The 24,524-nt window shown below is 39.5% G+C and overlaps 1 protein-coding gene across 2 annotated transcripts in view; it reads right to left on the bottom strand.

Annotated features, from left to right (window-relative positions):
- GRIN2A (glutamate ionotropic receptor NMDA type subunit 2A) overlaps window positions 1–24,524 on the bottom strand; it is a 186,758-nt gene that overhangs the window by 63,636 nt on the left and 98,598 nt on the right. For both annotated transcript variants that reach the window (XM_068147145.1, XM_068147146.1), the window contains exons 5-8: window positions 12,392–12,506; window positions 2,289–2,494; window positions 693–861; window positions 415–568 (exon numbers count right to left, since the gene is read on the bottom strand). In XM_068147145.1, coding sequence (XP_068003246.1) covers window positions 415–568; window positions 693–861; window positions 2,289–2,494; window positions 12,392–12,506 — 644 coding nt within the window. The remainder of the gene's footprint in view (window positions 1–414; window positions 569–692; window positions 862–2,288; window positions 2,495–12,391; window positions 12,507–24,524) is intronic.

Genomic DNA, 24,524 nt, shown 5'->3' with positions numbered 1-24,524 from the left:
ATAACTTAACAAAATAGCATCAGATCTCTTCTAATCATAAGTAACTCTTTTTCTCAGTTATTCTACAAAGGAGTTTAAAATTGCTTTGTGAATGCTAAAAGGCTATGAAACCATTCATAATGGGCTAAACAAGCATAAATTATTTTTTGGCAAAGAAGCAGTTTTGGGTTAATTTTCCCAGCCAAAGATTTTGGGGGATTCTTTTTCCTATTGCAATCACTGACATTGGTTTTCACTTCTGAAATGAACAGCACTATCCTCCTGGGCTAATAATAGTGTTAATCAGCCTGGCAATATCTGGTGGTAAAATTCACACTTTAACAGAAAGAGGTCCTTGAACTCTGATGAACACTGAACCCTACCCAACTCTATAGAAAAGCAATTAAGTAATCTGAATGGGGTGAAGAATCATACCTAGAAAAGCAGATGGTGAAACTGTGCCATTGCTCCGTGACACCATGACACTAATGCCAGTCTCCACAAATGGCACTGAAAAGTCAACCACTTCTGAGCGCTCTTCATTAATAGTGAGAGATCCCACAGCCATAACTGCACGGTGATACACCACCTGATCCACAAAGAGAAGACACCACCAATATTACTCAGCAGAGAATACCTCATTTCTTCAAAAGAATTACAATCAATTATTGCTAAGTTCTTACTTAGGAGCTCTTTTACCTAACAGAACTTACTTCACCAATCATTCCATTCCACACATTATTGACTTTTTTGCCGTGTTTCCCATTAGTCACCAAATACAGGTCATATGTGAACTTGACTGTTTTAGACAACTTCTTCAAGATATCGATGCAGAATCCCTTGCAGCACTTCTTTACATTTATTCCTTCATTAGTTGAGTTGCTGTCAACAGAGAAGAAAGGTGTAAAGATTTCTACTGGGTAAAACAGAAGAACCACAACAACAAGACTCAGCATACTGTGAGACAACCTTTTGTGAGTGGCCATATTTTTCTTAATCAATGGAGAAAAAAACCCACAGATGCTTTAGACAATCTGTGTGGGTCTTACTAATCATAATGCAGTTACTTGGCAAGAGGTAAAGAGAAGATAATAGCAGACCTTAAATGACATCTTTCTGCAGCATTATCCAGCCTATTGCACCTCCCATCTCAACAAAGACAATACAGTCTCTTCTTACTAATTTCTCTCTTCAGCTTAGATTAAACATCTATTACTCTTGTTCTCATGACGTAAGACTACATGGCACTTAGTAATTAAAGGGTTTCCCAACATGTAACCTATATGAAAGCACAGCAGTTCACCATATCGAAAATGCACGTTGCACCTCTCTCTGCACTTTGAAAAGGTAAATTTCAGGCCACCTTGAGTGCAAAGATGAGGGCTTTCCCTTTATTTTTTCTCTGAAATATTCATAACCTGTAGAACTTCTTAGCATAAGCATCTCCAGAGGCCAAGGCAGCATCTTATGGCCTTTAAAAGAGTTTAGAATTAAGATAAAAATAGTTTAGAACTTGACTAAATACCATAAGGTCAGAGGGGGGGAAAAGATATTCTCTGGACTGCAGGAACTTAGGCACAATCATTTAGCAGTCTCTGGAAATATTCAGAAACATGCATTATATTCCCCAACATCTGCTCAGTAAAAAAAAATGTTACTATATTCAGTTCACAAATATGTAGACTGTAGCACTGAATGAGTTAAACACCACCAGTAAATACAGAATGAGAAATTTTCCACTGATTTCTAATAACCCCTCCAAAGTTACAGAGCAATCAAAGCAGGAGAACTTTTCTCTGTGTGGTGTGTCACAGTGGCATTTTATGCTGCAGTGGATTTTGCTGTACCATAAACACGCACTTTCAATAGGAGACATTCTCAAATTGTTAAAGACTAATTAAAGCAGGCATATTTCAGCAGTGCTGGAAATAATTCAAAGAGAACTCATTAAAACAATCCCATTTCAGAATACACTCTTCTTTCATGTGACTGAAAAGGGCTAATTCTAGTGGACTTTGAATTTACTATAAATATACCATCTCATTGTTAATTCAATGTGACTTACATGTATATAACCAGAGTCTTTCAACTTGATAAGAAGGAAAATGTACAAACAAGAGTACCCCATGTGGGAAAGGCAAAAACAAAGAGGAAATGAAATGCAGAAAGAAAAGTAAAGATAGGAAGCAAGAGGAAATGAACAGCAAATTCATTATACAATGAAAGAAGCAATGGAAAGAATTCATGAGAAAATAGAGGAATGTATTTTGCACTGATGAAAAAAGAAAGAATGCTGTGAATTTACTTACTTAATTTTGACAAATTTACGACATGGCACGGTGTTTTTTTGGCAGCTTTCCATCAGAGGATCCACATCCTCCACAATGACAAAGGGAGCCTCCTCCAGGGTGACAATACTCAAGTGGTTATCATCTGGGTCACTGTCTGCGAAAGAGCTGTACCTTGGCCAGACAGAGTACTTCAGGCTCAGTGAGTTATTCTCCCATTTCCCCACCTGAAATGCCAAGACATACAGGCTGCTGATAGCTGCTGGCTTGCTTTTGACAAATGAGAGCTAATATTTAATGTGCTGTGACACAGGTACAGGAAATTACATTGCAAAGATGGTTGTCTTTTGCTATCAAAATTACTTTAGAACTTTTTAGTAATTGCATGAAGTGAGAAAATGCTCTATGGTAAAGACAAATAAGGTAACATTCTTTTAGAGACAACAGCTAACATAAAGACTGAATGACAGCAGTTAAACACTATGTATCACCTGGATAGGGCTGCACTGAAATTTGACATGCATCATTCCTGTTTGAGCTAGAACAGCAACCAGATATTCCATGTGTAATCAGGACCAGTTTGCAGTAATAAGAAAATAGTTCTCATCACAAGAAACAGAAAATTGACCTCCCTACACACATACACATCAAACTGATCACCAAAACTTCATTATGTCATTTCTGTTTCTTCTCAAAAGAGAAGACTCTTCTATTCTCATGTTTTCAAAAGCCATTGTGAAAGCCATTCCCTAGAGTTCCACCTCACCTCAGCCAGGCCAAACCATGTTTTTAGTGAACACAAGTTCAAATGTGCATGATTTAGTTCATACTAGAAATAGCATAATTTATTCTGCTTTACTTAATGCCAACTGTTGGGGGAGTTTCAGAAAGCATATCCCACTTTACATAAAAATTGTCTATTTATTTACTATCACAAATTATCCCTTCCAAATAAACCTACATTTCCAGAAATTCCAGAAGCCCCGAAAAGGGCACTCAAGTTAAATATTATGAAAACTTGAGCGTTTTCATCCTCAGATTGCATTTTACTACTTTGCATCCATAAATCTAATTGCCTGGTTTAGCCCAGTAGTGATGACAGAGGATATAAATAAGCCAACAATCCACAACATTTGTAACCTAATGCATTTTAATATTTTCCCATTGCTTAAGCTAAACAAATTGTAACTTAATCATGAGACTGCAGAAGTATTTTACAAGGGAAATAGTGGGAATTAAGAGTACAGTGAGAGACTCAGAGTCTAAAGTATCTGTTAAATAAAGCCCACAACAACTTGTAACCGACTTTCAATCTCCTAAAGTCATCAAAATTGCTCACAAAAATTCTCAAAGAAGGTGACTTGTATCCATTCCCACTTAGGGAAGCACAGAAGAACGTGCCCTTTGCAGTTTCCTTTCCATCCTGTTTATAAGCTAAGATGTATTGATGAACTTTAATTCAGGAGGCAGAAATAAAAAAAATATCTATATAACTAAATTAAGAAATTCAAAATATCTCAAGGGAATTAGGAAGTCACATCTAAGTCAGTGGGAACTGGGCACAGGATTTATAGAATCACAGAACAGCTCAGGTTGGAAGGGGCCTCCAAAGGTCATCTAGTCTAACCCTCCTGCAGTAAGCAGGGACATCCTCCATTAGATCAAGTTGCCCAGAGCCCTACCAAGCCTGACCTTGAGTATCTCCAAGGAAGGGGGCCTTCCCTGGGCAGCCTTTTCCAGTGTTCCACTACCCTTCTGGTAAAGAGCTTCCTCCTACCTAAATTTACTCTTCTCTAATTTCAAAACGTTGCCTCTTGTCCTATCACTGCAGTCCTTGGGAAACAGTCCCTCTCCAGCCTTCTTGTAGGTCCCCTTCAGGTACTGGAAGGCCACTACCAGGTCTCGCCAGAGCTTTCTCTTCTCCAGGGTGAACAACCCCAGTTCCCTCAGTCTGTGCTGGTGTACATTAGCCTACATAGGGTTGGTTGTACCAATGCCCTAAATACACCATGAAGCTGGCCATCTGGAATGGGGACGTTTCCAGCCAGCTCAGTACCTGAGTCAAACAGCAAACATGCCAAGTAATAACATGGATTTCAGAAGTGGAAAATATGCCCAACTGCCTGCCTGTTCCAAGTAGGAAGAAGAAAGGAAACATGACCGAGGCTTGGTTACATTTGTGTGCTCAGGACTATCACAGTAGCATAACCTGACTCTCCACATCACCCAATACAGGATTTGGGAGAAGAGAAATATGTCTAATCCTGAAGCACTTCCCTCCGCAAGCCACCCCTTGCATTTGCATCACTGACCAACAGGACTATGAGGTGTCCATTACAATATGAGTTCTTCTGGTCCTATTAGTAATGTAACAACTGTCTGGATGCTGTTGGGAGAGGAACCATTATGCTCTTTCCTACTTCAGCTGTTGCAACTGACATTTCCACATTCTGTGGAGGATATAACCAGACATATTTTTAAACAGAGAAATCTGGGGAAACACCTGTATGGAGGTGTTGAGCCAATCTCCAAAGTTAGATCCAGAATTTGTATCTGTTGCTTTCCATGGATTTACCTCAATATTCACTACTTGTAACCTTATTTGTAAAAAATAATTAAAAATTCAGACTTTATCTTGGGTCATAGAGGCATCCCTACTTCTCTGTCTAAAAGGGTCTACTGCTGCAGTCCCAGGGTGACTTCATGTGGTGCACAAATTGCATGCCCATGGCAGGTCATCCTTCCTATCACCAGTACCATGAGTGCCAGAAAGTGCAATGAAAAAGAAGTACCATTGTAATGAAAAATGGCAGGAAAGCAAAAGTCAAAAACAGTGCTCTGAGAATCCTGGCTGGTGGGGTAAGAATGGCAAATGAGGATGGGTAGTAATAAGAAAGAGCCTCTAGGTCTCTCCTTTTGTTTGGGAAAGGTTTCTGATGGATTTGCTTACTCTAATTACTACATTGTTAGCACAGGCATTGGATTTGCTCTGCTGCTGATGCTGAACTCACAAGTGAATATTTCCCACATTTATTTGGTGTTTTGGTTTTAAAATAGCTGTATTGTTGAAGATTACATGTTACAATTCTATCATTCTGCTACAGTTTAGAAGGAGCAAAACACTTTTTTTTCTTTGTCTTTTAAGTGAGGGGTAAGAACTTAGTTCTATGCAATTAAAGCATGAAGTCAAAATACAGGAAAAAAATCTATTTTTATTATAAGCCTTTTAGTTTGTGCAGCACTAATTATAGCATTGTTATTAAGAACATGATATTAATTATTTACAGATTATTTGTGCCTTCCTATATTATTTCGTTCTCTCAATATCTCTTATTTACAAGGTGAAAGGGTGAAATTACTCAAAAAAACAACCTATAAAATAAGAAAAATGAAAAAAACTGAGCAGGTTCCTGTCATAATAAAGAGAATTTATTAAATTGCATCTCTGTGTAGGTGCTGTGGGGTCAGCATTTATGTCGTTTATGCAAGTCAGGTCTAGTATTAGATCCAGGCACTATCTGTTTTGAATGCCCTTAAAACCTTCAAAAGCTTAGAGAAAAAAAGTCAACAGGCTATAAAAACTACACATGTTCATTGTATTTCAGAACATTATAAAGAGGTCTGCTTATAAAGGGTGAGAGCTTGTGTGCGAACCCAAATGTTAAGTCCTTATTCAACAGTGACTATTACAGAGGCTTACTTATGACAACACAGCAAAATATCTGAGCTTAAAAAAGCACACCCAAGTCCTGGTTTCACCTTGAAGGTCATTCTAAATGATGTATAATATGGAAAAGTTCATATGCAAACTGTGAAAAAGTAGCATATGAAAAGTTCAGTGGCTGCTCTCAGTAGAAGCCAACGGTGATATCTGAATAAACCATTTTACAGTGAAGTAGTTTACCAACCTGGAGAGCTTCAAAATTCAATTGCCTCCAGTGTTTTGCAGCATTTGTTTTCGGTGTGGTGCTTCACGGTCATTATAGCTACTGATGAAATTAACTCAATGTGGCATTCTCTAACAAATTCCAAGCATCCAGATTTGAGGTAGAAGAAATCTGTTTAAATTTGCATGCTTACCTACTAATGTTGGTATCCGATGCACACATTCTTTATGTAACAGTTTCTAATTTCAATGACAAATTATTTGAAGGCTAGGCCACATTAATTTGTAGGCTTGTTTCTGTGTAACAGCTACAGCCTAAGAAATACAGACAACTTGAAAAGCTACACAACACAGCACCTCACAGAGACCACTCTCCCAAAGCAGTCTGTAAACAACACACAGATGATTGACATAATCCTAATCACACACCCTCACAGAGACCATCAAATCAGAGAAAAGGAGCAAGGCCAGATCCCAAGCAGAGAGAGAAAAGAGCAGAGCATATTGTCCCTTGTGTGCCAATCCTGGCACGAAAAGCAAATCTGTCACATGGGCATATCTCACAGAAAACAAACAAATAACTCGGTCCTATCACCCTCTTCCCAGCAGATGGGAACTGTACGCAATACACAGTCATCAGCCTTTTGTAAGAAAAAACAGTACATGACAACATGGATACTAAATGCACTCCCAAGACTGCCCAACCAAACCTTGGGAAAGAACATTTCCAGGGATGTTTTTTCTACACTGAAGACACATACTTTTGGGGCTGTCTCACTTTTGTGAAGAAAATAATGCTGAGCGAATGCAGAATCATCTTGCTTTAGAGAAAACCTATTCATTACCTTTTTTTCATCACACTTTTCCACTCACAAGGAAGAGCTACTCTGGCAAGTTTGAAGTCAGTAGCTAGAAAGCTACCCATTACAAAAGCATAAATTGAATTTGTTGGGTTAGCAGTACTAGGCAGTCACAGAAAAAGCATAGCAGCAAAATCCCTCCTCTGGTAACAGCATCTCTTGTATACCTCTTGCAAACCTCTGGGTTGCGTCACATTTCTGAAGGTCCACATCTCACAATGACACTCTAAATTTAAATGACAGGGTATGATGCAAGCACTTTCACATCTTATTAATAGGGAGTGCTTTATAGCCCTGTGTGGTTTGCAGACATCCATTTAAAGACTTTGAAGTTTTCAAAATGTGCTGCCAAATCTCAAAGGGGCTATGCAAATGTACTGCTCTTCCCCCATGGCTGCCCCTCATGTTGACAAGAAGGCACCAATACAGCAACCAACAGGGCTCAAAAGGAGAACACAGTACCCAGAGAGATTCAAAACAAACAGGAATGGAAGGAAAAGATACCATCTCCTGCAGCCTCATTTTTCAGTACAGGATTAGTAATTAGCACTCACCAAATTCTCAGTGGTTGGTATAGTTTTGGCACTGGGAAGTGCCCCAAATTACTCTGTAGCACAAGACTTCAACGCCACAGAAGCCATTTTAGTGAGTTGATTATGTCATGAGAAAGAAACAGAGCTAAACAAATTGACAATCTCTTCCTGCACCTCCCAGTGAGAGAAGACTTCTTGTCACCTCTGCATTCAGGGCAGCTCTTGCAACTCTCCAGAGATGTCCAAGTAGTCATACCTTTATCTGCAGATGGGAGAAGCTGCCCTGAGAGTCTTCCTGTTCTTTAATCTCCTCTCTAATATCAGTGTAAAGAACATGTACAAAGCACACTTTGCACCTGCTTTCCATGGTAGCTGTGATTCCTTTACAGCAGCAGAGAGGAGGGAACCATCCTCCTTGGGACTACAGGATCTAAGAAATGCTGCATAATAATTGGTGCAATTCAAACACTTCAGTACAGTAAAGGTCAAAGGAAAGGCCTTTGGGCTAAGCAAAAGCTCATTGATACAGAAACTCTAACTCAACAGTGTCAGGATAGGCATATTTGCAGGAAGATTAAATACACTAAGCAACAAGAATGGAACAAAGAAAATGACATCCCAATAGATGTTGAAAAGCATACTGTTCCTGCTGTGGGAAAAGATCTCTGTAGGCCACAGAGCTGCTGACAAAAGACATACCAGCAAATCGATGATTAGGCGATGCAATTTCATCTGCTATAGCTAAGATACAAGCATTTCCTCACAGCCTTTGGAGAAGAGCTTCCATGAAGATCCTTTGGCTGTCAAAACCCATGCTCTGAAATTAATTGAGATTTTCAGAGAAACTCTCCTGTACCTTCTCAGTGACTTATCAGAGTACCCTGACCAAAAACTGTCAGAAGTCTGAGTGAGCATTCCATTTTTCAGCCCTTGTCCAGGGAAGTTGAAGCTCTACCACTAGACAGGAGAACTGTCTTTTCTTGGCTACATTACGGTGGCTGTTAGTAGCCAGATGGAGCTCTCTGTGAAGACCTTGGTTCATTTATTCCCAGCAGGAATTGTGCACCCTCTGCCTACTCATTCCTACTTAGATACAAATGTGTACAACCTGAAACAGTAAGTCTGGTATATGTTAGTTAATCAGAGCAAAAGCAAGTTCTGCATTAAATCCTACGTTAGTGGGAAGTTGCTTAGATTTAGAATCAGCCAGGATGTAGTGGTTCCTGCAGTGACATTTAACTAGCAGTTGTGCCAGGTAGTACCTTTTACTCTGGATTCTTGTACAAACTCATTGGCTACAAAAATGTAGGACACTTACATCTCACAAGTTACCCCAGAATATAGACCATGGTTACTCCATGTGTATGTACCTGGAGCACCAGTAAAAATTGGGTTTGCCTGGAACTCATCTTTACACATGGAGCACACTCATCTTAAAATCCTCCCTACTTTACTTAACATGTATCATATGCACAGCTAATTAAGTCATCTAATTTTGCCACTGCTATTTATATTCCAATATTGGATTGACTGGCTTTATTTCCACACTTGAAAAAGGACAGACTAACAGACTGTGAAGTTTGTGACTCAGTGAAGATAACAGGGCAGGTGAGACACCCAGGTCACACCGCACTGAGATAAGCTTAATGGGGGAGTTGCAGCAGCAGCTGCTGGGCCTCTAAGGATTTTTTAGCACTAGCTCAGTGTTCCTGCAGCACTTTGGTGATATTTGGGCAACACTGCTAAGTGGCAAATATATCAGGTTTCCCTGAAACAAACACATTAAGCTTGTCTTCTGAAAAATCTTTTCCTGAGAACAGCAGCCCCTTTGCCTGTCAAGATTAGTGGAAAGAATATGAATGGTGATGTCAGAAGTTTGAGTAGGTGCTTTAGGATCTGTCAAAATATCTAACTGGATGCCTGCTGAACATATCCAAAAGTGATTTTGAGACTTCAAACCATTAGCATCCAATCAGCTTTTTTTCAGAAACTGATATGGGACAAATCTCTCGTTCAACCCCATTTACATGGGAAGTTAACACTTCTAAGTTTTGATACTGAGTCATTTGTAAAGGAAAAGGAACTTACTTTCCTATGGGTGAGATGGATGCTCTTCAACCACTGCTGAATGGATTTTCTAACCTCAAACCTTGAGTCAAGTCTATTAGTTTTGCAACCAAGAAAAAATAGTCCTTAAGTAAAAGAAAATTATTATACTAAAACCAAAGAAAATTGAATTTTAATAGGAAAGCTTGTATCTTCAGGAGAATAGTTGGTTAAAAAAATACTCACAGAAAGCAAAATTAGTCCTTTTTACACAAACAATAAAGCAGTTGCTCACAATTTCTATGTATATTACTTACATTACAAAGATTACCAGGCTGTTGCATTGCCATTTTTTTTTTTGACATGAGTAAAGGATTTCATTATATTCTAAGGCTTGGTGTTTTCCATATAGGATTAAGGATATGTAATAAGACTTCAATAAAACAATTCTGTGGTACTCATTGCAATACTTTAATTAGAAGCAAAAGTATATGCCTGTCTGGGAACTCAGAGCAGGCAATGTTAGATCTCAGATGAGTAACTTTGACAGTTCTGAAACTGAACAAAACCGCACAAGGAGAAAAGAACAAGGAGAAAGAAATTGGCTAAGAAATACAGGTTGAGAAATGCACCTTGGGAAGAATATCAAGATGACACAAAAGAGATGTTCAAATAAACCAGGGGGTGGGTGAGGACCTTCTCATGCCTCTCAGTCTGAGGAAACTGTCCTATTATTTCTGAAATGCACAGTGATGTTCTGCTGATATAGATGTGGGGTGCTCCAAGATAGCCGAGAGCTATGGCCGGCTTGCCAGGATAATTGATTAGTCAGTTTATTTCTCTTCATCCACAGAGGCAGGGATCATCTTGTGGTCAGAAGAATAATTCTGGTGGTGACAGCCTGTTCTTGGCTGCCTTTCACTTCTCCCCTCTGACATAATTAAAGCTGGCCCCCTTCCCATAGTGCTACGACAAAGCAGCCAGGAGAGCTGCAGCTAGGGGCAGGCTGTCTCTACTGAAGTAGCTCCTCTGGCCTGCTACCAAAGGGGCTCTAAAGCAAAGGGGCAGCTAGGAAAGGATGCATAGATTTTATTTTTTTTTTCCAGGCAGAAGCCTCTCTTCAGCCATTTTAATTTTATTTTTTTCTTTTCTAGAAACTTCTTAAACATGATGATGAGCAGGAACAGATTTCCCATATGGAAAAGCATGCAGACAAGGTAATCATCAGCCAACAGAGAGCCTTGTAGCCCAGCAAAAGAGGCAGAGTGTGCACTGCTGCTGTACAACTTACACAGTTAGACACAGCCAAACCTGCACCACATCATTAGTTCTATGATAGAGTGTCACTTGAAGGTTAAAACTGGCTCAAGTTATTTCTTGGAAATAATGTGAGTTCATATATCCAGCATTTCTTTGCTGCTGTTAGCTCATTTTTCAAAAACCTCAAACCTATCTCCCTTTGTCCTTTGAATGGTCTCTTCAGAGAAGTTTCAGGGTACAAAATGTATGAAATTGTTGTACTTCAAGCATTGCTGTCTGTCTTTCTAACCATTTTCTCCCTTTGGTGCCTCATACTAATATTCCCCAAGTAGAATAATATTTTTTTCCAGAACATTACCTATGCTACGCAGACTGTTGAAGAATTTTAAAACAGGGTTAAGAAATTTTCATAATGGTTACCAAGCAAAAGATTCCTCCAAAGATTCAGATTGACACATTTGAATAGCATTAAAATTATCCAGAGACTTAAATTTGCATCAAATGAACATAAAGAAATACATAGCATAATCTGGGGCTACTCTCTCTGTTTTTGCATGACTAGCAAATTTACTGGAATGCCCTTCAGTAATTCTTGTTTTGTCATTACTATTCAACATCATGAAGAGTCCTGCAGACTTACAAACTGGAGCTTTAAACTGATTTTATGGGATCATGAAGCTGCAAAAAGAAAAGAGTTCATAGATTTCAGCAGCAACTTAGATAATGCAGGATCATGCTTTATAAATGTAAAATAAAAGCAGTGCCTCATATTGGTGCATATTTTTCTACAGTCACATATTGCAAACAGTTTCTGAGATTCTCTGGTTTTAAACCATGAGACCACAGACAACCTACAAGACTCAGAGCCAAAACAATCACAGACTGGGGTGGAAGATTTTCTTTAAAAGAACACACTCATGATAAACTCATACATAGGTTTAACACTGATATTAAGACACTTTTTCTTCTACTTCATCAGAGGTTTAGGTCACTTGCTTACCAAAACACAAGTCAAGAGTCCAAATTTTTAAGGCAAATATTAAAGGGATTATTCTCCAATTCATCAGGAATTTTACAGTTTGAAAGACAAACAGACAGGCAGATAGACAGAGACACAGGCAGATAGACAGAGACACAGACAGATAGATAGCACTTTACAATCTGTCAAAGAATACAAAATCAAGCAGATAAAAGGACTGGAGTTGTAAAGTTATACAAATCTATCCAAATTGAGGTAGTTAAGGTCCAAGTTTCTGGAGATCTTCAGTTCTGCATTTTTGTTTTACTAAAGTGCAGGAAATGCAAGTTCTTTCATAGGAATCTTCCCAAATCCACATGGCTTATCTTCACTGATACACTACTTTCCCTGTTAAAACTCCTTAGACCTACTCAGAATAAAGTAACATTATCTTTTCTGAATTGTTGTGACAAACCTGCTTGAGCAGAGCACCATCACTGACACCCATGATGTTGGTTCATTTGTCATCACTAGGGTTCTATCAAGTCTCTTCCACCTCCTCTCCCAGCAGCCCTGCTCACCTTTTCCCACTCGCGCTCATTGTTCAGTACTATCACGACCAGCCTGGGGTGTGCCTGATAACCATCTGCTGTGAAGGACAAATCTTTACCTTCCCAAGTCACATTCATCATAAACCTAGAAGGCAAGAGAAAGAAAAGAAAAGAAAAGAAAAGAAAAGAAAAGAAAAAACAGAGTTCATTGAAAAATTAATGAGCTGTCCAGCAGTTAATGAGCAAGCCAGTTCAGTCAGCAGAACAGCTACTGAAATCCACACACCAAGTACTGCTAAGGCTGCGAAAAGCCTGTGACTGCAGCATGGGCAGTCTGAGCACTTCAAGGCCAAGCAAAATTTTGTTTACATATGACCTGTAATGCAGACATCATTTTCAAAGCAGCTTCCACATTATGTATGACCTATACACCCCAGGAATAATCTTTCTAGCCCTTTGCATGAAGTCTCCAGGTTTTCAGGACTATTTTAAACACATCTACATCAGTTCTGTGTATGATCATTGTCTCACTGAAGCAACAGTCAGAAGTAAGTGCACCTACCTTGGCTTCACCTGTTTAGACTTCCAACAGTCCTGTCAGCCCTTCCCAGCACAGTAGCTGTAAACAGTGATTGTGTTTCACCTGGATTGATTCCACTAAAAGCTGGACTTGATGATCTTCAGAGGTCCCTTCCAAACCCCACCATTCTGTAACTCTGATTCAGCCAAAACTAGACAGGAAAACTTTGAAGGGGCTGATAACATTTCAGTTCACTATTTCAATAAGACAGAGGATGTTTGCAGGTGTTTGGGGTTTTTTGGTTGGTTTGGGGTTTGGGTTTTTTGGTTGGTTTGGGTTTTGGGGTTGGTTTGTTTGTATTTAGGCTAACTTTTAATGGCTTTCAAAAGATATGAAAACTAATAAGCACTTTGGATAGAAGAACAATTAGAAGAGCTCAGAATAAAACACACAGGAAGGAGGAGTATTTTAATGTTTTTGTTGAAGCTGTTGGTTCCATCCCAATTTTCCTGTCTTTAGGCTTACCAGTTTGGATAATGAATCAATAAGACTGTTTATTTACCACAGGCTCATTGCTCAGTTACAAAGTAACACACTTATTCAACTGAATATTTGGTATGAGTTTATGTCAACAGAAGGAAATTACTCAGTTACAAGAGATACCTCTCCTAAGAAGTGTCACAGTCCTGGAGTTTATCTTCTCCATTCTCTTGTATTGCCATGCTAACCTATGTGTTCTAAGGACGGAATTCTACTTCTTAGAAGCAATCCTGGCATTAGCAACAGCTACATCGTCTCTTCTGAGACATTGCTCTGACCTGGACTGTGCCTGCAAGGGACACTTCTGAACACTGGTGAATACTACTGCAGGTTATATGAACAGCAGCCATGGGCAAGAAGTGTTCAGCAGCTAGACACTGCAATGAACCTGATTTACCCTTGGGTAGGAATCTCCCTAGACTCTATAGAACTGAAGGATAAGGTCACAAATAGAGAATTATGACCTGATCCTTCAGCTCGACAGAGTCCTATATCTTTTCCAGCCATAGATTTTCCCCCAAAGGTCTTAAATTCCTTATTGAGTTCATACTATTTTTAACACACTTTAGCTACTTTTTCTATTTCCTGGTTGATATGCATAGTATTGAATTACTAACTGCTGCTTTCTATTCATCACTAAACCCTCTTTTCCAAAGCACTGTTCTCTCACTGACTCAGAAAAACTGGGATTCTGACCACCTAACAAACTTGACTTCCCTCAAAAATTATTTTCTCTCAAGACTTTCCCCAGATTTATAACATAAATCTGTATTTATATTTGCTCAAGTTCCACATAGCTTCAGTGTTTCTCAGTGAGAACAGATTGTTTCGACTGCTCCAGGGTCAGAAAGAGTGATGAGAAATTGCTGGGTTTATTTAAAGCACAAATACAGGGAACTTACTGCCAAGTCTGAACTAACACAGCGCACAGGTCAAGCTCTCCAGGATTCAATATTGAGAAAAATCTATCATTTTATACATTAGATGAAATTCTGACACCTAAGAAAATTAGGCATGAAGGGGAAGAGAGTTAAAGTCTGCTACTGGTGTTCTTTGGTCATGCTGAAAACAAGCCAAAACCCCAGACTGTCAATGTGAGTCTGACAGGGCTATCCCATGGGAAAGAAGTAAAACAACAGTTCAAAATTTTCAAGATCTCACGGCACTTCCAGAAGATAGTGTGCTCTGAACCACAAATCCATCATCTGAAGTTAATTGCACTGAATTCTCAGTGTATTTGACTGAAAAGAATGTAGTCCAAGCTTTCACATAGGTGCTTTCTTTCAGGAATTCAGCTCAACAGTAACACAGACAGATGTATTTGGAAGAGTATTATTTAACTATTCCTCATTCATTGCTCTGTAGAAATACTGGTTTACATGTTTGGATTTGTCTGGCCTTTTATTTGGCTATTTTTTAGTAGTAGCAGCATGGTGTCCTTATGAACCTGACACACAGACAAAATTCTTCGGCTCCACATTCAAAGGAGACCGCTTTGTATTGATGTAGCTGCCTGAAAATCCCAATAGCAAAAGCACACTAAATAAAAATATATAGACCCAGGAGAAATAATGGCATTGTATCATAACAGCTAATAATTAAATGTGCACTGCCCTAAACAGCCATAGTAACATCATTCAGCACCGTTTTGACAGCAATTTGTAAATTCACCCAACGTAATAACTCATATTTTGTGACAGGCTTTCGGCGTGAAAATTTTCCCCTTGGCAGAAATTCGCTTTTCAGTTGAACTAATTTCCCATATATTACTTTTTTTCATCCAGCACTCAAAGAGCTTCCTTGGAATAAAGAGCTTGTTTGCCACCTTGGGACATAGTGGCAAACCACCAAACAGAATTTGCTCGTGCACACACGTAGAAAGCAGCACAATCTTCACTCTCTGTGGAAAATCAAATGTTTAGTGGCCCAAGGAATGAAATGCTCAGGAAGTTGTTATGAGGGGAAAACAAGGACAATAGTGGGAAAACATGCACTACTTGTACTAGTGCTTCTGCACCTTCCCTCCCAGGTTCCCTGACAGTTTATACATATCATCTCACAGGGACTGGCAGAAGTCACCTCATGTCAATAAAACCAAGAGCCAAGCATTTTGTCTCCTAAGGGCTGGACCACATGCAGGCTGTACATCAGGTTTTTGCATCCAACTGGGTGATTAATTCCATAGTCAGTGGTGACTGGACTAGAGTTGAACCCTTCTTTTATGTAGTTTGGTAGGGTCACTACCCCAGATTTCAAACACCCCTCGTCATCTTTTGGGATTAATATGCAAATCCTCTAGCCTAGAAGCTATTCAATGGCCATCACAAGATGCAGTGCTGTAGCAGCGGTGATTCTCAAGTGCTCCAGAAAGAAATCTAAACTGAAAAACTGAACTCAGGGTATACTATTAAACTATGTGAATTTATCAGTCATTTAGTAGTGAAACACATTTTGGAAGTTGAAAGGAAAAAAAGTTCCTAATCTCTAAGTCTCTTAAAATTGTATTGTCTGAGTCATATGCAAAGGTATCAGTGTGTGACGCAGTCTGAGCTACCCCACTTTCCCAAACTGCAGCAATAAAAAACTTCAAAGAGATTCTTGTTTTCCCAAGCACACTCTTGGGTACAAAATCTACCAACTGCCTGTGTTCCTCAGAAACCAATACCTACAGTTTACACTCCCTTTTGAAATGTCTCTTTTCTTTTTTCTCTCTCTCTCCACAAAGAACAGAAGTCCTCCTCTGCTTTTACTGGCCAAGATCCTACACTGCTCTACAAAAAAATTCATGTGCTTTTCTGCTCCTGGTTAGGAAGGGTGAGAAGAAAGTATTTATTTTATAGTTATTCTCCTAGACTTTTAATTTTGCCCAAGATTAGTTTTGTGCAAGGTGTCTCTGGCTCCTGATTTGGTCAAAGTATCTATTTCTGAAGCAGTTTTGACATTGATGCTTGACTACTCAAGCTTGTTACTTTAAGGGGGCAATTCAGCATACACCTTTGGATTAGTAGTTAATCTGCTTTTTTTAACTCATTAATGCTACAACCTTTGCAAAGACATGATAGCAGGAGGCCTTGTGATGGTATTGTGACACTGAAGTATTAATTAACTCTTGCAAACAGAAGTTTGTAAGATTCCCCAGATGACACCTGTATGAAAAATAACATTGAGGGGGAGGAATGGGCAGAAGCTAAACTATTCTCAAGTTGAATGCAAAGTAGATTATCAAGTCCACACTGTATATTTCAAAACACTTTAAAGTATTTATACAATTCTTTTTTGCTTGTCACCTTCCTCAACAAAACTGAAAAGAGATGTGTTGCAGGACACAGTTCATACCACAGTTACATGAAGACTTTGAAGTACCAAGGTTACAAACTGCTCTCAAGGTTTCCAGCTTAAATCTTACAGACTCAGAAAGATCAAGTAATTCAGATAAAGCTTCAGATTAATACTAAAACTTATCCATGTCAAAATTCTGACTCTGTCCAGAAAGACTGAACACCTTTGAATACAGTGGGTTTTCCTACCCTGTAAATATTCTGTCACAACTTCACTGACTCTAATTTCCACTAACAAATGGGGGAGGACTTTGGCAACAGGATCAGACCTCAAGTTTTGGAAGACCTCAGCTGTTAAAAGACCATTTGCTAGAGGATCATATTGTAGAAACAGAAGCACCTTTCTGGCCAATCTCCTTACAGAAGTCATGGATCTTCTTTGTCCATAAGGTGCTTAGTAAGGAATTCCTATACTGTGTGAGAGCAGCTGAAACTCCAGCAAAGCCATAACCACCCCTGTAGCAGGATGTTTGAGCCTTTCCTCTTTTATGTTATACAACAGGAAACACTCCCAAATGGATCACTGTCATGAAAAAATACAATGAGGAAGGCAGAGGCATTAATGAAAATGTATCACTCCTAAGGTACCTCCAAATAAGAGAACTTAGTTACTAGACCTGCAAAATAAAGCATGTGGCCTGATAGCTGCAGGAAATGGAAAGCCCACAGGACTCCTTGCTGCCATGAGTTCAGACCCTCATCCTGCAGCTTAGACCAGATAATCAGTTGTGATAAATTCCTCAGGTGTCATCACTGGGGACTATCCTTTTTTTATTTAGTGCCTTCTTCACTGCGAGGCAATGCTTCAAAACCATGACAACCACCAGCAATAAACAGCAGAGACTTAGGGAAATTCAGGTTTCATAAAAGAATCTCTCCTCCTCCTCTCCCAAAGAAGGAATTTCCAGTCTGAGATTTAAGGCAGATGAAGTGCCTCACAACCAACATGTCATCTGCTGATATTTCTCTTTCCTACAAATAACATCAACCAACCATTTTAATAATCTAGACAGTCAGCCTGTCTGGGCTTGGCATTCACCCAGCATCATACCTAAAAAAGCAGGAGTAAATCCAAATTTTGTCTTTTATTCTTTATCCTGTGGAGTCTCTGAACTGCTGAACTTCCTTATTATGGTTCTACTGTGAAATCTGAAAGATGCTTGTCAAAAGAAACCAGAAGACAAATTATTTATCATTAAAGAAATGCATTTCTGAAAAAACATCTACAAAATTAAATCAATAAATGCTGAATGGATAATGTGTGTTCTGAAGTACACAGGAAGAGAAGTAGGTCTGAAGTAGGTCAGTATTAACCAAGGCAGTGATGTATTTTTCAATCAGTGAAGGGTTTTTTTTTAATGACAACTTTATATCTTAGCCTCTGTAGGATTTATTTTCTAACTTCAAATCCTTTGCAGTGATGCAAAAATCCTCCTCTTCCTCTTCACGCATCCTCCTCCTCCTCACTTCCCCCACCTCTCTCTCTCTCCTGAATATAACTCCACAACGATACCCTGCTTTGGAGCTGCATCTCCCTCGGCCTTGAGCCAGCATGGATGAATAAAATTTTGGGAACAATATGCTCAGTGACTGTGAAAAAGGGATGGCATGCCAACTACTTGTACCTGCTGCCAGCTGCTCCTTAAAGCATTAGTTGCCACTAGGTCTGGAAAACTCATTTTGCCCCAGTTCTGCCAGACAAGTGACAAAATTCTTGGGGAGCCCTTCTAAAAGAGGGTCCAGGGGAGTGAGCCAAATCAGAAAGGGCCCAGCTCCCTGGGAACGTGTCACAGATCAGTGGAACTAAACTCCTGAAGGTTTAGTGAGTTAATATCAGCAGTAACATTTCATTAAAAGGTCTAATATAATTATGTTTTGCTGCAGCACCTCAGAAGCATCCCAGCCTCTTCCCCATGAAGCCTGCATGAGGATGGTGTATGCAGCATCTGCATCTCCAAGAACTTTCTCTTGTATTTGGAATTTCGAGGTCTGCTTTCAGCCCTGAAGGCTGGTTCTGTTCAACTCCAGAACAAAGGCCATGATTGTTCTCTTCTTTTAATTTTCTTTTTTTTTTAAGTATTACAAAAGAAGGAAATGTTCTACAAGACCCTAATCCAGGAACTCCCTGGTACCTTCTGCTTCCTAAACTGATCTAACCTGGGAGAAAATTGTGATAGGAATTTTTTATAATTCCTTTAATTAGTTCCTCAGCAGACCAGTAACATGTTGGGATCTTGGGTGGAGTGTTTTCCTCCACAACTCCTCTTCTGCTGCCAGTGAACTTTAATGCTACTTTTGGAAGAACATGACAAAAATTTCATCAGTTCATGTCCTGCTCTTTGATGCAACTATATGAAAAATGTCCTCATATTGTAGAAGGGGGCAATTACAGCACATGAATTAAAAGAAGTACAAATCTCTAGCTGTTACTGCTTAAAATCTGCTTGTCAGCAGTAAATTAGGTTTGTGTATCCCTGCGTACTAGTTCAATTGCTACAACACTTTACTGCTGGATCTCCTGATCAGAAAAACATTCCCACACAAATTAATGAGGCTTAGTGGGATCCTGCCCCTGACAAATTCCTTTCTTGTATTGAGTATCCTCTCTCATTTGTTTTTTCATGTAATCCAGGATATCTGAAATTAGTTATCAGCACTCAATACAGGACTGGCAGCTTGATCCTCTTTTGGAGACCCTTTCCTAAACATACTATCCTCCCTGGAATCTTCTGCCCCCAGCATCCCTGTGGACTCAGCACTTCATAAAAGGACTGCTGCTTTGTTCATGCCTCACCCATTAGGTGCATCACCCTCCTTTGGATTTGCTTTCATAGAGCAGCATTTACAGGAGAAAAGGAGCAGCAGCAAATCTAACAGCATGCAAAATCTGAAGCTTCTTCAAGCTTTACAGTTACCAGAAATGAAACACGAAAAGTAACTGTTTCCCACCATAAAACATAACTCTGTATGTGGCTGCTAAGGCTTAGGTTAATCTCAGACTGTTACCCGTGTGCAAAAGCACTCCTGTGAGCACACAGTGGTTCCAGTAGAACCTCACTGGGCTGACAAAATGAGAAAGACAAACTCCTGGAGAGTCTTAAGTGAAACTTTTTCTGAACAGCAACTCTACTACTAGTGCAAACATATTTTGCTTCATGTATAATAAGTTAAATACTGATACATCTTCAATCATAGGATAAAGCAGATTATATATATTTTTCCTAAGTCTTTTGACAAAAATTAAATGAATAAATCCTCTGTAAATTGGCTGTTGATCTGTAGGCAGAAAAAAGATTACACAGATTTGCTGGATTACTCATCAAACCATTGTGTCCATTTAAGCCCTGATTTTGCTTAAAAGAGGAAAATTTATTTGCTATTGATAAAAGCTAGAATCAAAACATTAAACTTGATGAATGAATATCAGGACTAGTGAAAGAGCATACACTTGCCCTCTGAAGAAACAGCTGTCTCCTAGCCATGCTGTAAGCTAGCAGCAGCACAACAGCAAGAACAAGAAAATTGACTCTGCAGTTGTCCATGGAAAGAGAGCCACACTGGGTAGCACATTCCAAAACACTGCGCCCAGCAGGTCCCTGAGGTCTTAAAGTATGGTGCCCCACAGCAGGATCAACCAGTGCCTTTGGACCTGGCCCTCTGGACTTCCCATTGCTCCCACTCCCAGGCTCAGGGATGATGGATAAAGGAAACTGCCTGGGAAGGGTATGAAAGGCCAGCCTGACCTGAGCCATTTGGACAATTCTCTAGCACTACACCTTTGCTACTGAGAGTAAGATGAGTCTCTGAATCCTGTGTATTGTTTGATTGTTACTGGAAACTGAATGCAAGGAAATACTACATGATAAACATCTAATAACCTAAGAACAGATAAATCTTTCTACTATTCAGGATAATGACAACAGAGCAACAGCTTTGTCACCTCCATCCATCCCTGTACGTATTAGAGTGGTTGGAAACATTGCTGTGAAATGTATCTCCAAGGGTTATAACTTTTTCACACAACATGAATACCCTTCTAGACAAAGCAGAAGCATTTCTATTCTCTAAGCAGCAGCATTTTCCATGACGACTGGCAGGGCTATTTTGTTTTGCTGTTTGTTTGCTTGGATGTTTTCCCTCTTTTGAGAGAAAGCAAGCATTTGTTCAACTGACATTGCTTTAATGGTCTCCTAATTCTATTTATCCTGCTGCACTAGTGCCAGTATTTCTCTGCCTTGAGAAAATCTGGGTCTCACAGAGATGGAATGAGATGATCTGAATCAATACATATATATGTATGTTTTCTAATGTACAGAAAATTATCTCTGTATTTGAAATCCTTTATTCATAGGGGAAACCTAGTTTTTCCATATGTATCAGAAATTAACAATATTCAAATCATACCGACAGAAAAGCAAACCTGATTTATTTACTTTTTCCCCTGGGCCTGGAAAGCCAGTAAAAGTATTTCAGAGTGGCAGTGACAAGGGAAGGGTGTAATATATATATATATGTTCCAATCAATTTAATACTCAAAGGATTTGAGAAAGAGGGAGGAGGAGTTTTTACTTCATAGCTTCCTTAAAATGGGATTTCTTCATAAACGGAGATGAAAATCACTATCTAGATGTGGGAAGTCATACATAAAGCATTACCAACCTCCATTGACAAGCAAATCAGCTATTACAGCATAGCCTTTGAATACTACACTGGATTTAAAGCTGAATTAGACTGTCATTATAATAGATGGAGTCTAAGAGTCGTGGGGTCTTGCTCCATTCTGGAGCTTGCTTTCGCTCAAGAACTACCTTACAGAGCCTCTTCCCTCCTTCCCACTGAGTTCTCTGCTGCTGAGTTTCCATGCAGTGTCCCTTTGTGAAAGCCCACTTCTCCAGCACTGACTTCCAGCATGAACAGGGATACAGTGCAGCAGATCTCAGGTCTGTAAGCTGTTTAAAATTACTTTAGCCCTTTTTATTATGAAGATACTCTAAAATCCTTTGTCATGCTACCTCCTAATCCAGCATCATATACATTTATCTTGCAGTTAAATACACAAATCTGCACTACCTGTGACCTGAAAAAGTGAAGATTACCTTTCAGAATAAAACCCTAATTTAGACATTGATTTCTCATGCAGGAAGAAACCTGCAATTTAGTGATGAGGATAAGAAAGCACAAGGTAGTTATGTAATTCACCTTGGCATGGAAAGACTGGTCAGCTCCCAGAGATTACTTAGCACTACTAAATGCTTTTCTTGCAGATTATATGTGACAAGAATAGTCTTGGGGAGTTATTACATAAGGACTTTTAAAAGTTGATTCATTTTAGTGTAATTCTGATATTTCTAAACTAAAATCAGCCGGCTTCTTTATCTTGTGGTGCTGGAGAAGCTTAAAGAATCTCTGGTATAGAAAATATATTTTCATTTCATAGCTCAGTGTGTCATATTGAGAAGTGACTCTATTAACCACAGTGCACTACCTTACAACTTCTCCTATTAATAATTCCTCTATGCATCATGCTCCACTCACTGCAGGATCTCCTGGTGAACTCTAAACTCACTGCTCTAACATCCACAAGCCCTGTTCTGGCTGTCATGCAGATTTAATGAGAAAAAAAAGAAAGATTGTTTGAAGAAAGAAAACTTATGCCAACTACTGAATACCTAATTCAAGTCTACACTAGTGCATTACCAAAATAAAGGGGCAGGAGTCCCCTTCAGAGGTTCGAGGTTTTGTGGCCCTTTGAAGTGAATCACAGCATCTTTAACACCAGCACTTCTGAAGCCAGACCACAATTTAGCTTTCAACAGAAAGTGGAGTTCAAATATAAGTAGAGGACTTCTTTGTTTGTTTGGATCCCACAGCTAAGGAGCAGATTTGATTACTGGGATGCCATTAGCTTTCACTTTTCTCTGGCATTGTCAGCACATGCATTAAGAAGAACCATGCAAGGATGGCATACTGGGTTCCCCTTCAACGGGTTGCACAGGAACATGCCCAGGCAGGTTTTGGAATGTCTCCAGAGGGACTCCACAACCTCCCTGGGCAGCCTTCTCCAGTGTTCCAGTACCCTCAAAGGAAAGAATCTTTTCCTTAAGTTCAGTTGTAATTTCCTTGTTCTATTTTGTACCCACTGCCCCTTGTCCTATCACTGGCTACCACTGAAAAGAGCCTGACCCCACCCTCATGACCTCCACCCTTTAGAAATTCATGGGCATTTATTAGATCCATTCTCTATCTTCTCTTCTCCATCTTCTCTTCTCCAGACTACACAGGCCCAGGTATCACAGCCTCTCCTCATGAGATGCTCCAGTCACCCTTGAAGCCTTCTGTTGGTCTCCCCCAAGTATTTCCCTGCCCTTCTTGAACTGGGGAGCCCATTAGATTCCAGATGCAGCTTCACCAGGGCAGAACAGATGGGGAGGAGAACCTCCCTTGACCTGCTCTTTTAATACAGCTGAGGATGCCATTGGTGTGGAGCCATGCTGGATCAGAAAGCCACCCCAGTGCTGCCTCCTGTCTCTCCCTGGGGAAGCTCGGGCAACAGGAAAAGAGTCACAGATTTTCTGCAATGCCTATGGTGAATTTGTACAGTTTTAGAGGCCAAGGCCTAGAAACAGGAAACAGGAAACCAAAGTAAAGTGAAAGTGTCATACAAAAGGCAAACTTTGGCCATGCTGTTTATAATATACATGTTTGATTAAAATCCATTTGCTTGGCAGTATTTGGCTTTTAAGAGAGGCTCTGAAGAATGCTGTGCACAAAGATGCCATTTTCATGGAAAACAACAACTGGTCCAGGACATTATATGGCAGTTAACTCCTTATCTAAATATGCACCTACATATCAGAAGACTAAAATGTTTTTTCAATCTCCTCCATTAAACCAGCACTTCTCTTCCATTTTGTGCCAATTTCATACTACTTTTCTGTTCAAAGTGTTTTGTCTGCAATGTTTGGTCAGAACAAATGTCATATATACTGCTTACTAGCTTCCATATGAGATATTGTAGGGAGCTATTAAAAAAATGTGCAAGATTCCTTTTGCTTCCTCTCACAGACCAGATAAAGAAATAAATTACTGTGTATATTAATGTGTTATGCAGAATTTTATACAGAAGTAATCAGCAGCAACATATTTGAAGAGGATAATTAAAGGGGGAGGGGGGGAATAGGGCAAGTAGGGGGAGGGGAAAGAGAGAGGGGAGAAAAAAAAGGCAGGAAAGAATCTTGATTTAAACCTTGGCAGTTCCCATATGACAAACTGTTTTGAGAAAACATCCCTATCAACTTAGATTAATGCAGATTAATTTTTACAGTTATTCTAGTACAGGTGACAAAAATAAGATTCTCACAAGCAGAAGTGACAGATTCCAGTTATTAGGTGATAAAAGCTGCCTAACTAATCTAATATGTGTCTAATTTCCAGGGACACCTCTTTATCACTGCCATCTTTTGTCTTCTCAAATAGTACCAGGTTCATGTTGATGTGAATGCTTCAGGCACGTCCTCCAGAGCTTTTTGGTAATTTTACCTTGTAGTTAAAGTACACAACAGCACAATTTTAATACTCAGCTTCACACTTTCTAAGATAAATTTCTGTCATCTTTTGCATCGGATACAGAGCAATATTCATGCCCTACAGCACATAACATCATTTCCATGTGCACAATTATTACAGCAGGTGCTCTTGGAGTCACCATCCCTAGAGGTGTTTAAAAAACGTGTAGATGTGGCCATGGTGGTCTTAGGCCACTGGT

The sequence above is a fragment of the Melanerpes formicivorus genome, unplaced genomic scaffold, assembly GCF_026170545.1.
Source record: "Melanerpes formicivorus ecotype bairdi unplaced genomic scaffold, bMelFor1.0.p_v2 SCAF_14, whole genome shotgun sequence".
NCBI lineage: Eukaryota > Metazoa > Chordata > Aves > Piciformes > Picidae > Melanerpes > Melanerpes formicivorus.
The sequence above is the reverse complement of the archived record's forward strand: the minus strand, read 5'-3'. Positions and strand labels throughout refer to the sequence as shown.